The following is a 13,916-nucleotide window of genomic DNA, read 5'->3' on the forward strand; positions in this document are numbered from 1 at the left end:
TCAATCACTATTTAACATTAGCTGCCAAATATTAACTAAGGGTGGAGTTTTAAATTAAAGATAAAATAAAAATTATAATTACAAACAAGCAACCATAATAACATTATTACAGAGAACCTTTGTATTAGTGGTGTTTATAGTAAATAACAAGTGCAAGAAAAAATAACGAGAATATTGAAGATCAGTGAAGAAGTTTACTGCAGCATGTAGAGTATGGTATTAATAATAATAATACATTTGTAATGGGGTACAATCCTTTTATTATTAAAACAATAATATGATGAATAAAGAAATACTGTGATCTGAAAGTTGTAATTGAATGAACTGTTTTTCAGTGTACTTTGGCTTTCATCGAAAGAAAAGTCTAGTATCTACATTAACTGTAGGACACCCCCCCCAACAACCCCCCCCCCCCCCTTACGGTAAATTCCTTGTTTGTTTAATTTGATTCAGTTTTCTGTTTCCCCTCCTTGAAATTGCAGCCCTTATGTTTGCAGTAGATTTTTATCCATCAGCTGTAAATGAAAGACACGATTGCAAACATTTCTCCCAGCAGAACCTTGTAACTGCTATATTACACTATTTTTAAAATGCTGGATTTATTTAATTTGTTACAGTAATTTCAGTCATAATGAAATCCTGTAATAGCCTTTCATACGCCTTCAGATCCACAGCTACACACATTTGGACTTCCTGCTTGGAATTCCCAGTATTTGTCAGTGTAGAGCGGGAAATGAACAACTTAAATACTGGCAATACCGTGCCGGAAGCCAGGATCTCCTCCGCTAACCGGGCCATTTAAAATAATTCGAAACCGAAAGCTGTCTGGTCGACCTCTCTGTTGCGTCAGTCCATTCACAGAGCTATTGGCTCATTCCACCGCCCACGTCCAACATCACAAAGACCTCAGACCAGTTTAAATCATGACCAGGCACTGTACTTGTTCAGACTACTTAGGCTTCATCATTCTTTCAACGCGCTTGCTTTTCAGTTCGAAGAACTTTGTGCAGGACTGAAATACTACTAAAGACCTTTGATTTCTTCTGAAAGTATATACATGCAAGCATTTTGTTCTGATTTAACTGTCGAAAAGCACCCGTGCACTTGGAGATGCCAGCTGCTGTCATGGACAACTTTGACCGGGGAAGTCCTTTCTCTCAAAGTGATTCGCAAAGTCCTCTTGATTGGGTAGGGAGTGAATTCATTCATTTAATGTGATTTTACTATGTATAAATATAACGCTGTTATTACAAGCAATAAAATCCTTTATTATTATTATTATTATTATTATATTTTGTATTATTTTGTTAATAGAATATTTAATATTTTTATATAGTTTTTTTTATTTTATTAGTATTATATTATATTATTTCATTATTTTGATTATATATATATATAATTATCTGTTTATATATAAATAAATCTATATTTGTATTATATATTGTAAATCATATATATTATCTTATGAATATCTTTAGAGCACACAGTCAGACGACCACAGGCACCATCGCAGAGACAAAAACAGAGATGCAGCTCGCAAGAGTCGCAGAAAACAGACAGAAAAGGCAGACATGCTGCATGAGGTCAGTAGCAAATTGAAACCTTTGACACTCTCTATTTTTCCCCTTTGAATGGGTTTGTTTTGCTCTGTCCCTATTTAGGTTACCTCTTAATATCCTTACATTTGTTGTGTCTTTTCATTCACATTATACTCACACAACTATATTTATACCTTTTGTTCTTTATTATTGTTATTGTCCACTACATAGCCTATAGTCTTACTTCAGAATTGTGAAGTAATGTGCCATAATCATAATCTTTAGGAGAATGTCTACGTTTCTCTGGAGGATATTTTTTTGTTTGTGTTTGTTAATGCTTAGTTTGTAGTCTGTGTGTGTGTGTAGAGGAGCATTAGTATTGCACAACCTTTCAGTGCAGAGGAGGCATTTCTTGGAAACGCAGGGCATGACTGGGACAGCTTACAGATTAGCGACTCTAGCGGCTGACTAGTTATTTCACTTCAACATCTGACATGTCATGCATTCACATTCACTTTCATTTTCAATCCAGATGATGTACAAATCTTGGACTTTCCCCTTTTTTTTATCCAACCCAGTAATCACGTCTCAGATCCTTTCAAAGACTAACAAAATATGAGGAAGTCTGAATTGTTTTTTTGTTTGTTTGTTTGTTTTTAAATAAAGTGTTTAATGCCCTATGAACTTCATATGTGGGAAAAGCAGCTCAGATCAAATCTATTTATTTAAAGGACTTTTTTATTTGACACTACTTGCATTACTGCCGCATTCCTTTCACTTTGTTACTTCTGCTTTTTAGCTGAATTCATGTCAATATTGTATTGTCTATAAACTAATTTATATATTTATTTATTTTTTACCTAGGAACTCCAAACCCTAGAGCAGTCTAATGCAGCATTCATAAAAGAAATCGCTGAACTGAAGAAGGAGCTTCAATTCTACACCACAGCCTTGGAACAACATATACCTCACTGCACTAAACTGTGTCCATTTGAACCATCAGTTAGTGTTACAGGAGGACCGTCCACAGCTACGCCCTCTACCTCAGATATCACCTTCAACTCGGACCCCGACCTCTTGCCGGAACTTGCGTTCTTACCAGACACTAATTCAGTGGACTTATCTCTTACAGACCTCCTCGACAGCGGTGATTGGTGTCCATGGGACTCAGTGAATGGAAATGGGTGTCTACAGCAGTTTTGAGGTGCTGTACAATCAATTATTTGGTCACAAGGCTTACACACTACTACATCCTTTTTGTGGTGTTCAAATGCTAATGGTGCTAAAAACCATGATCCATTAAAGTGTGAATATATTATTAAAACAATACTTACAGATGGCATTTACATGTAGCTATATTTTAGATACAGGCATTATATTTTTTTATATGTAGGACCACAGCCTATGTTGGGCTTATTGATACCATACTTTAATCCATTTTGATTTGTAATATGAAAATGTTCAGTTATTTCATGAAATTATTTTGTATAATTTTAAAGGTTATTTATTGAAATATGGGTCAATTACCCTCATTCTTTTTCAGTTATATGATTTTATTCAGATTAAAGCAAATGTGTGTAGTTTTGTGTATTTGGGCTCCTTCTAAATATATCACTGTTTCAAGGTACTGTAAAAATGGTACATACAGTCTTTAATGTCTTACAAGACATGCTACACAACATCCATATACAGTATATATATATATATATATATATATATATATATATATATATATATATATATATATATATATATATATATATATATATATATGCCAATAACACAGCAGTGGTACAGGAATCCCCTGGCAACATATACAGTCAATCTCTGTTTTACAATACAAAGACATTGTAAAGGAAGAAGGAGAGAAAGAGGATGAAAAAAACAAACCAAAATCCAGAATAGATGAACATATACGTAAAATCAAAATATGTACTGAGTTCAGTGGAATTTAATAGTCAGCCCAAAGAGGAGAACAAGTATACAGACATTTTAATCTTTCTATGAGGAGGATTTTCTGGTCAAGTAGAGTATGTTTAGGCAAACATCTTAATATTAAAGACTTAGAAATTTATGATATTTGTAAATAAATAAAGTAGATTTCTATTTGGTCTATTTAGTCTTTTATTAAAAAAAAAAAAAAAAAAGTTTAATAAAAATTTAGTATTTCATAAAAAAAAATGATGCATTTATTTATTTATTTTAGTGTTGTAGCTTACTTGATGGTTATGCAACTGGCCATTTTTAAAGTCATTAAAATATAAATTGTGGGCTATATAGCCTAAACATTTTTATCTTGATTTTTAAAATAATAGTGTAAACATTCGTATTTGACACTTAAGAATAGATCAATGAAGGAATACTTTCTCTAAAACAAGCCATGATATCAATAGCACTCGATCTTTCTCGGAGGTACAGCAGTCGAGGGTCTCTCGGTAGCCAAAACGCCCATAACGTTCAGCATCACATTTATAGTCTTGAGGCAGGTCAGCGTCACGTCGCCTTTCCACCGATAAGACAAAACTCGCGGTTAGCGACGGATTGAACAAAAATCAGCGGATACAGCGACGGGTGAGCGCGCGGAATAATGAACGAATGAAGCAAGAACAATGGCCAACCTGACAGTCCCAAAACACAGCGGCTAACACAGACTGTGTCAGTCAGTGAGGGAGGGACAGAGGGAGGAGAAGAGAAAGGGCTGAGGTAGAAGACGACTGTCTGATTAAGATACGGATGAAATAAAAACAAATAGCATCTATATCGTCACTTAAACTGCGAACCGAGTCAATGATATAGCCATAGCAGCGCGATGTCTACGAGAGGGTTGCGTGAATGTAAGATGAGTAAATAAATAAATAAGAGCGCGTGAGCGTCATCCGCAGTGTGTAGCATCTACATCTACTTGCACCACCTGAAGACAACGACCGACACTGACTGCTGGGAAATAAAGAAACGGGGAAAACACGAGCAATCAGCGGAGAGGAAGGGCGACGGGGAAAATCAGCGAGACTGGCAACGTCCTTGTGATACAGAAATAATTGAACAGCGGTTTCTTGTATTTGAGGGAAGGAGATAGAAGGGGGTCTCAGTGCTGCAGCGGCCGCCGTGATGCTCTGCACATGTAGGCACGTTTGAAGCAGTTCATCCCCGCCCTGTGTGGATCTGACCGAACCGACCCGACTGCACGGTAACGGATTTAATAGGGGGACGCTGGAAGGCTCTGAAAAGGACTAAAGGCGCAGAACTGGTGACTGGTAATATGACGATAACCTTTAATTAATAAGTGATGCATTTCTACCTGTGCGGAGGAGATAAATGACAGGATTTTAATCGCCCGTTTGTTTTTCAACATGGATTGATTGGCCCGTGATCACTGGGTAGAATGCTTATTACATCCGAGTTTTAATACGGTACCGATTTATGCCTCTATAGCCTATAAATATTTAAATAAAGACCACATTTAGGCCGATGACTTTCTGATGACGACAGTATGGCAGATATGTCTTTATTGTAGAAATGTATGTTCACCTCAATATCTCTTCATGAAGATATAGACAACTACATCCACCCTTGTGCTTATTTCCGAGTCTCGTTTTTTGGGGGGTAGCGAAGGACGCGTCAAATTGAACACCGATAGCTTTTACTCCACCATCCCTCTGTCTGCATTTTTGACCAGGTTAGATAACTTCTGTCTGTAGTCGATCCCTGCTTGTTGATTTTACCTTTTAAATCCAAAAGAAAAAAAATATTTTGACTAAATAACGAGCCTTTAGGAGCCATTTCTCGCCTTTGGCTTCCTTCCTCGAACAATCTTCTGCCGAGCACCACCTTCGCAGCGATGGAGACCCCTACGAAGCTACCTCCGTCGAGCCCATCATCGCCGACCACGGGCTTCTCTGTACCGAGCGCGGAGAAGGTAGACGGCTTCCCCCGCCGCTCGATGCGCCGTGCCCGGCAGCGACGGTCCCATAGCTCCTCACAGTTCCGCTATCAGAGCTCCCAGGTGGAGCTCACGCCGCTGCCCTTACTTAAAGGTAGGTTCCTTTAACTGGGACGTGAGGTGGTTGGTTTTTAGTGCCATGTTAATTAGGAAATGATGAGAACCAAAACAAATTCCCTGATATTGAAATAGGCTATTACAGCCATTTTGGTGGTTATGAACTCAATGTCTTCTTGAGCATCCTTGAGAGATGTCAAGGTACCTCATAAGGACTCCAAATGTAACAAGGACTCCTCTGTGAGGAGCAGAAGTAGACTCAGCAGAATTTCCTCTAATGATACTGTCATTCAAACGTATATAGCCTAAACTAAAAGATTCAATGTTTTGGCTGAACTTATATTGGTTATATGTTGTTTGAAAGCAATTTTTGTAACATTAAATTCAACTCAACTCAGATAGGCTACCTTGTGTCATGTAGCAGAAATCTAATTGAGCAATCCCAATAAGATTGTATGTCTGAAATGAAATCGTTTGCAGTAGCTAGCACGGCAGTGTAACTTTTCAAATGATAAAATGTAGGATGTTGGCAAGAGATTGCTCATTGCAATGAAATTTAAAAAGTAACTGTTCAACATAAACCATTGAATCTATAACACAAAAACACAAAAAATAACATTTCTAGTCAACTGTCCTATGCAAAGTTTGCTTGGAATCAGAAATTCCTTGTCCAGTTTAGTTAATGGCAACAAAAAGTTTTCATGTAGTCCAAAACAAATGCATTGAGTAAACTGCTTCTTCTTTTTCTTTTTTTTTTCTTCTTTTTTTTAATGTAAGCGTTTGGCATGGCATGGAATTAAGTAGCAATTGTTTTTGCATTACCTCATTTTAAATAAGTTAATTTAACTAGAAGGAAAAAAAAATACTTTTTGAATGCATTGTTCTCTTTAGTCATAATCAATGCCAAGTACTTTGTTTTAGTTTAGGAAGCTTTGTGGTTAAAAGCATCCTCAGTCAGGAGACTGTAATAGTTCTACTTCCATGAGCTCATTTTGGCCATCAACCTGAAGTGATGGAGAAACTGTAAGCCACAAACTGGGAAGTGGCTGGGGAAGTAACTGTATTGAGTGTGGGGGGAGTTTAACATAATCCATTAATTTATAGAAGTATAAGAGTGGCAAAATTTTGTGACAAGAACCTATAAATCTCAGGTAAACAGCTATACATAGAGCGAGAGAGAGAGAGTGAGAGAAAGAGAGAGAGTGTGCCTTAATGTCTTCATAATAAAGATGAGATGCATAGCACCTAATTTTCAGAGATGCATAGCACCTAATTTTCAGAGTAGCTATGAAACTTTGTCATATTTTTTAAAAAAAGAATACACATATGCAGTGTTATGCCCACAGTTTGTGCACGACTTCATGATTCGCACTTTAGCAGGATATGATTCACTTAGTCTAATACTGGAATCATCTGAGCGACATTTCCAGCGAAGTTGGGTTTAGTGGCTCCAGTTTTCATGAGAAACTCCAGCTGAGGGTGTGTTGCCAGTTGGTGTGTCACAGGGGGTCCAGACTGAGCCTCTGTCCTGTTTAACCATCTAACTGACCTGCTTTTAGTCACTCACATGCCACTGAGACACATCTCTACTGTAAATCAACATCTAATTTCTTCTTACTAGGTACAGTGTATTTATCAACCCATATGACTAGGTTTATTTAGCTCTGGTTTTATTTCATAACCTGTAACTGTATAAAAGGCACAGTTCTGTTGCATGTGGTATTGTGTTTGATTATACCTCATAAAGTGTCAGTTTAATGTAAAATATCATCAAACCACTGACAAATACTAGCCATGTAAAAAAGGCTGTTAACTGTTGATGAAACTCAAGGTAGGTTTTGATCAATGTCAATTTTGGGATCTTTCTTAATTCTACTGAACTCAAAATAGGTAACAATTATTATCTTCCTTATAGCAAAAAATAAAGTGAAGCCTCTTTAATGATCACAACATCTAAATAACACCTATTAGAATGGCAGTCAGTAGTACATGTATGCATGGACTGGGAAACATTTACTGTCTTATGCTTTTTTTGTTTGCAACTTGCTACATATTTAAGCTCCATTAATGGTGCGGCATATTTAGATGTGACATATATAATGCCTTTTAAACACAAGATTAGCTTAGCAGAGCATGACAAACACCACCTGACACAGAACCTGTGAGTGTTTGTTTGGTTTACCTGTGAGTCTCTATCTGTGTGCAGTAGAGGGAAAGTGAGGAAAACAGCTCAGATGCTCAGTCCAAAACATGACCTGAATCTTTAATTGGTCGAATGGCCAAAAATATGGCTAAAACTGCCAGGTTTGCTAGCCTGGGTTATTAGTTTCCGAAAAGAAAAGAAAAAAAACTGTAGATGTGTTAATGGTGTGAGCCATTGGTTCGAGACCTTCGAGTTCTGCTCTTCAAGCTAATTTGTGTTATTTTTTTCCATTTAAACCTCTGGAGTGCCTTCATTACTAGTCCTCGTGAGTTTGTGAGCGTGTGTCTCTGTAAATAGCTGCCACTGCTGGAGGGTTCTGGAGTGTCTTCCACATGGACAATGGGCAGCTCAGAGCTCTCGGTCTGCACATTCAAAACTCCCGAATCCATAAATGTAACAGAAATGAGTGTTTTTAGACAGCTTCTCAAATCTGTTAGCTAATCACCTTGGAGTATGATGATTACTGTACTTGTGTATACTATAGTTGTGAATCATTGTTTCAGGGTAACAAATAACAAATGTCTGTGTATAAGAAAGTGACTTTTTTCGGGGTGGGTATATATCTGCCTGCTTCTTCCTGCAGGGTCCAGCTGGTCAGGTCCGGTGTTAGGTTACAGTACACAGAAGGCCTGCTCCCTCTCTGGCCTACTCCGATCAATAAAGAGGGCAAGAGAGGAAGAGGGAGAGAATAAAAGAGGGTGTGAGTGATTATAGAGACAGGGAAGAGAAAAAGAGCATTAGAGAAAGAGAGAGTGGAGTGGATAAGCATGTGAGGCTATAAGTGGAAGAACAGTGTACTGAGGGAGAGCTATTGTTGAGAACAAGAATTGTTGAGCCATACTTGTCCTTGTCTATAGAAAATGAAGGAAAATTTATATATATATATATCCCCCCAAACATTGGGACCTGTAAAATAGTTATAAAATAAATCTGCATTTATCTGTATAATGATTTTGTTAATAATATAAATTTTGCGTAATATCATAGTGATATATCAGTAATGAATTAATTAAATATTATTAACATTTTGTTGATAATAACATAACTGTTTTCTATTTTTATATATTTTAAAGTTTAAGTGTCACATGATCTTTCAGGATCCATCCTAATATGTGGATTTGGTGGAAACTGTTGTGCTGCTTAATATTTTTGTGGAAACGGTGATACATTTTTGTTTCTTTAATGAATAGAAAGTTTAAAAGGACAGCATTTATATGAAATATTTTTTGTTGTATTGTAAAAACCTACCAAAATGGTATATTATACCATTTTCTTACAATAAATATATGTGATCTAATATTTATTTTAGTCATGCATTAACCTTAGAGCTTAATTAATAGCTTTAATTTGAAATATATTATAATATAGCATTATATATATTTATTTGTTTTATATTATAGCTTCCTGTACTGGTGTTGAGGCTAACTTTCAGTGGAATTCCTAATTTGTCTACAAGAATCACATGAAAAAAGCTCATGTGAAACGTGGCAGATCAAGTTTCCTGTTTTGTCATGCAGTATTTTTGCTCTGCTATTTTGTGGGTTTTGGTGGTTCAAAAATACGGGATTTCAAGTGCCACCCAAATGCAGTAATAACTCTTTAACCAGAAAGAGTTTACTCATTAAAATCACACTGCCACAGAAAGAGACCCACAGAGAGAATGAGAGTGAGAGAAGGATGGAGAGGAGGGGTAAAAGAAGATAATGATGAGAGGAACAGAGTAGAGGGATGACATCATCTCTCCTGCTCTCTTTGCACTGTTTCTTCCCCTAGCATGCATTTCTCTCTCTCTCTCTCTCTCTCTCTCTCTCTCTCTCTCTCTCTCTCTATGCCCCACTCTTGCTTATTGGCTGCTCTATATTTAGCAGCTTTGCATGTACAACATTACAGCACGTTTATTAGAGCGATAACCGGAGAGACATAAAACTGTTGCTATTTCTTCACATATGTCATTATAGTTTTTTACATTCTTTCCATGATTTAAGTTCATTTCAAATTCCAATTTCATTCATTGCTCTTCCTCTCATTCGCTATGCATCTCCAGTTCCTTGTGTCTCCGCCTTCTTTCTCTCTCACACTTTTCCCTGGACAATTTAGTTTTTTTCTGTTCTGACTGCTGTGGCTGTGTCATACTCTCTTGCACCCTATCCTTCCCTCTGACTACAAACAAACACACACCGTTACATAACCATCTCTTTTCATCACATCCGTTTCTTTATTTGCACTTTCTGTTTATTATTTATTTTATCTGTCTCCTTTGACCTAACCTGCTGCACTCCAACCCACTTGGTTTGAGCCTAGCTGTTGCAGACTGTTAAGACCAATCCATTTTTAATGGAGAGTAATTGTACAAAGTGCCATGCTGAGGCTAAAGAAAGAGAGAGATAAAGAGATAGAGACAGTGTTTCACATGTCAAAGTAAAGGAACAGTAGGGTATGTAAGTTGGGTTGAGTTTTTGGATGAATGGAGTGGATTGTCATGGTTATTGTGGCTCAAAGGCGCCACGTTCACAGAGGGGCGAGACAGCACAGGGTTAAAGATAGTACCCGCTAATCCTGTTAGCACCAGACGCCTCCACTTATTTCTCATTATGATACCGTCCATCCACTTCAAGAAATCTGCATTAATATACTCTATAGCTCCAAGTGTCTGTGTAACTCCAACAATCTTTAATTTAATTATGCCGTGTAGGTGCATACAATTTAAAAAAATAGCTGTTATTTCTTTCAAGAACTTTGAACATTCATGCTACCTTTCCATGCCCAAAAGGATCTTTATAGTGGAAAAATGTTCTTTAGATTATCAAAACACTTTCGATTATTCACACTATGAAAATGCTTCTTTTAAGAACTGTTCATTGAAGGCTTCATTTAGGAACCAAAAATGTGACCCTGGACCACAAAACCATAAGTCATAAGGGCCAATTTTTTTGGAAATTGAGATTTATACATCATCTGAAAGCTGAATAGATAAGCTTTCCATTCTTTCCACTGATGTATGGTTTGTAAGGATAGGACAATATTTGGACGAGATACAACTATTTAAAAATCTTGGATCTGAGGATGCAAATAAAACCTAAATATTGAGAAAATCACATTTAAAGTTGTCCAAATGAAGTTCTTAGCAATGCATATTACTAAGAAAAAATTAAGTTTTGATATATTTACAGTAGGAAATGTACAAAATATTTTTGTGGAACATGATCTTTACTTAGTATCCTAATAATTTTTGGCATAAAAGAAAAATCTATAATTTTGACCCATACAATGCTATTGCAATAAATAAACCCACGCTACGTATGACTGGTTTTGTGGTCCAGGGTCACAGATAGTTTTATTGCATTGCTATGAAGCCCCACTTCTGGAACCTTTATTTTTAAGAATGCAGCATAAAAAAAAAACAACAAAAAAAAACTGTAAAATGCACTAAATAGAATTCCAGTAAACAAAGGGAAATGACAATTCTGTCATTGTTTACTCAGCCAAACTTGTATGACACGACTCAGTATCTCAGTGTTTTTTTTTTCTCACCACGTAATGTAAGGCAATGGTCACCAAAACTATACAATATATATTCTTTTGTGTTCTGCAAAAGAAAGAAAATCATACACATTTGGAACGACATAAAGGAAAGTAAATGATGACATAATTTATAGGTTTTAGGTGACCATTCTTTTTACTTTAAATAATCCAGAGCAGTGCTAGTGTGTTAAATTTCAATAGGTTCGTGAATAAAATGTTATATTGCATCACTACGACAAACCTTTATTTTTAAGATTGTAACATTACATTATTTAGCTGTTGCCTTTATTCAAAGCAACTTAATAAACAATAAAAGAACATACAGAGTCAACAATGTTCATCTAATGTTCAAAAATGAAGGTTCCAAAAGGTTTTTTACTTTTCACAGCGAATCCATAGAAAAAATATTTTGGGTTCCTTAAAGAACCTTTTAGTGAACAGTTCTTAAAATAATTGTTTATTTTTAGTGTGAAGTATATTTTATTAATATAAAGAACTTATCCACTATAAAGAGCCTTTTGTGCAATGGAAAGGCTCTATGGATGTTAAAGGTTCTTCATGTAACCATAGATGCCAGTGAACATTTATTTTTTAAGACTGTAGTGTGCAATGCCTAGGAAAAACATAGTAAATAGTAAATGTGTAGTGTAATTGTGTATATTGTCTAAGTATTTTTGTGTGCTAGATCTGTACTAGTGTCTTTATCTTCCCGTCCCACAGATGCTCCAGTGGCAGAACTTCATGACTTGTTCTGTAAGAAGCTGCAGCAGTGTTGTGTGCTTTTTGACTTTCTGGACTGTGTCGCCGACCTGAAGGGGAAAGAGATCAAACGTGCTGCGCTGAACGAGCTTGTGGAGAGCGTGGCCACCAGTCGCGGAGTCCTCATCGAACCCCTGTACCCAGAGGCTATTAAGATGGTGAGATGAATCGCGAAAGAGTGAAAAAGTGATGGAGTAGGATGGGATTTGATAAAAGAGCAGAGGAGGCAGGGGGAGATAAATCGTTGAGGGATGCACAGGATCTCCAGTGCTCTAAAGTGCACTTAGAGACTCAGAAGCATTTACGTTTCCTTGTGTTTAGCTACATTAGCCCAGTACAGTATGTAGCTGAAATACAAAAACACCTTAATTGGGAAGCAATTGATTTTCATTAACCGGTCCTTTTATGTTTTGATGTGAAAGACAAAGGGGGGCGGGGTTTCACTAAGAATGAATAGGCACCCTCGGATATTATAGTTTATTTGCATATGCTGTTGCATTGCGTTTGTTTTAGCCCCTTGTTTACGAGAGGAATTATGCAAATCAGGTAACAATGAATTACCGTTGCCCTGATCAATAGAAAATGTACACAAACGTCTTTTAAAATGTACCTGAAACTCCATTCAGCTGAAATGCACAATTGTGCAAATTGGTTACCAATAACGATGACAGAATTTTAATTTCTTGGTCAACTATACCTTTAATTTAACTACTTACAGCATGGAACAAATTTGTTAAACTGGAATTCATTTGGTTCGTGAATAATATATTTTTTTCACCGGTTTACCATGTGAAATAGCTGTTAAGTGAATTTGCATTTGAAAATGGTTATAAAAGTTTTATATTCTGGTGGCATCAATCTGATGTCATCTGGTATTATTATCATCTTACCATTGTGAAGCGAAGAGGCTGATAAAGGTGAACATTTAAATATGATGTTAGAACAGGGGTTCTCAACTCTGGCCCTTGAGGATCACTTTCTTTTAATGTCATTTGCTATGTGAAAGCAATGGTCTTATTTCAATGCGTTAGTAAAACACAACCTTTCAACCCCTCTTCTTCCTGTAGATCTCCGTGAACATTTTTCGAACCCTCCCACCCAGTGAGAACCCTGAGTTTGACCCTGAGGAGGATGAACCAGCTCTGGAAGCCTCCTGGCCTCACTTACAGGTACATGTACATTCTTAAGTTCTTATATACACAAACTCACTAACACATATACTGACACCATGAGGTGAGAAACCTGCTCTGATCCCATTTCCTCACTCTTTGTCTCCTATCTTTTTTTATCTAGTTGGTGTATGAATTCTTTTTACGCTTTCTTGAGAGTCCTGATTTCCAGCCTTCTCTTGCCAAGCGCTACGTGGACCAGAAGTTTGTTCTACAGGTACAGCGCTTTTATAGATTTAGATGTATAGGTGTAGAGGTCTTTTATGTAAATATAAAACGGCTGCAGTGTAATAAAAATATATGTAATTCTGCATTTATATTTGCATCATTGTATAATAAATTAAATTCATTCATAATGAAACCATGTGTATAAATATGTACAGCTAAAGTAAGGCGATTATAAATGATCTTACTCCATCTTCAATTCCAGCCTCTGGAGACAAACATTGATAATTTGTAGTTTTGGCACACCCTGTTGAATAGTTTTTTTTTTATTTTAGCCTTGATATCTTAGAGCAGCAATGTAAGATTTTAAATGTGTATCATTTCATGGTCTAACCGCTAAATTTCTCAAACACCCAGCAGGCAGTCTAACCTTCGTGTTGGACTGTTAGTATTTTTGGTTCTACTCACACCAATTATAAATATTCACGAGTAGTGCTTTTAATAAAGTGCAAAAAGGCTGACTACATGTGTGTGTGTGTGTGTTTGTGTGTAGCTGCTGGAGT

General features: G+C 36.6%; 2 protein-coding genes across 2 annotated transcripts in view; both read left to right on the forward strand.

The window, feature by feature from the left end:
* The first annotated feature begins 895 nt into the window (after positions 1-895).
* On the forward strand, positions 896-3,118 carry batf2 (basic leucine zipper ATF-like transcription factor 2). Its single transcript, XM_019106794.2, has 3 exons — positions 896-1,188; positions 1,479-1,583; positions 2,403-3,118. Exons 1-3 carry the CDS (start codon positions 1,111-1,113, stop codon positions 2,739-2,741), a joined length of 522 nt encoding a protein of 173 aa, XP_018962339.1. The 5' UTR covers positions 896-1,110; the 3' UTR covers positions 2,742-3,118.
* A 753-nt stretch (positions 3,119-3,871) lies between these two features.
* ppp2r5b (protein phosphatase 2, regulatory subunit B', beta) overlaps positions 3,872-13,916 on the forward strand; it is a 20,759-nt gene continuing 10,714 nt past the window's right edge. Inside the window, exons 1-5 of the mRNA XM_042727426.1 lie at positions 3,872-5,572; positions 11,981-12,177; positions 13,087-13,188; positions 13,313-13,405; positions 13,907-13,916. The exon at positions 13,907-13,916 is cut by the window's right edge and continues 121 nt beyond it. Of these exons, the coding sequence (XP_042583360.1) occupies positions 5,377-5,572; positions 11,981-12,177; positions 13,087-13,188; positions 13,313-13,405; positions 13,907-13,916 (598 nt within the window). The 5' untranslated portion in view covers positions 3,872-5,376. The remainder of the gene's footprint in view (positions 5,573-11,980; positions 12,178-13,086; positions 13,189-13,312; positions 13,406-13,906) is intronic.

This window comes from Cyprinus carpio, chromosome B7 (genome assembly GCF_018340385.1).
Source record: "Cyprinus carpio isolate SPL01 chromosome B7, ASM1834038v1, whole genome shotgun sequence".
Classification (NCBI taxonomy): domain Eukaryota; kingdom Metazoa; phylum Chordata; class Actinopteri; order Cypriniformes; family Cyprinidae; genus Cyprinus; species Cyprinus carpio.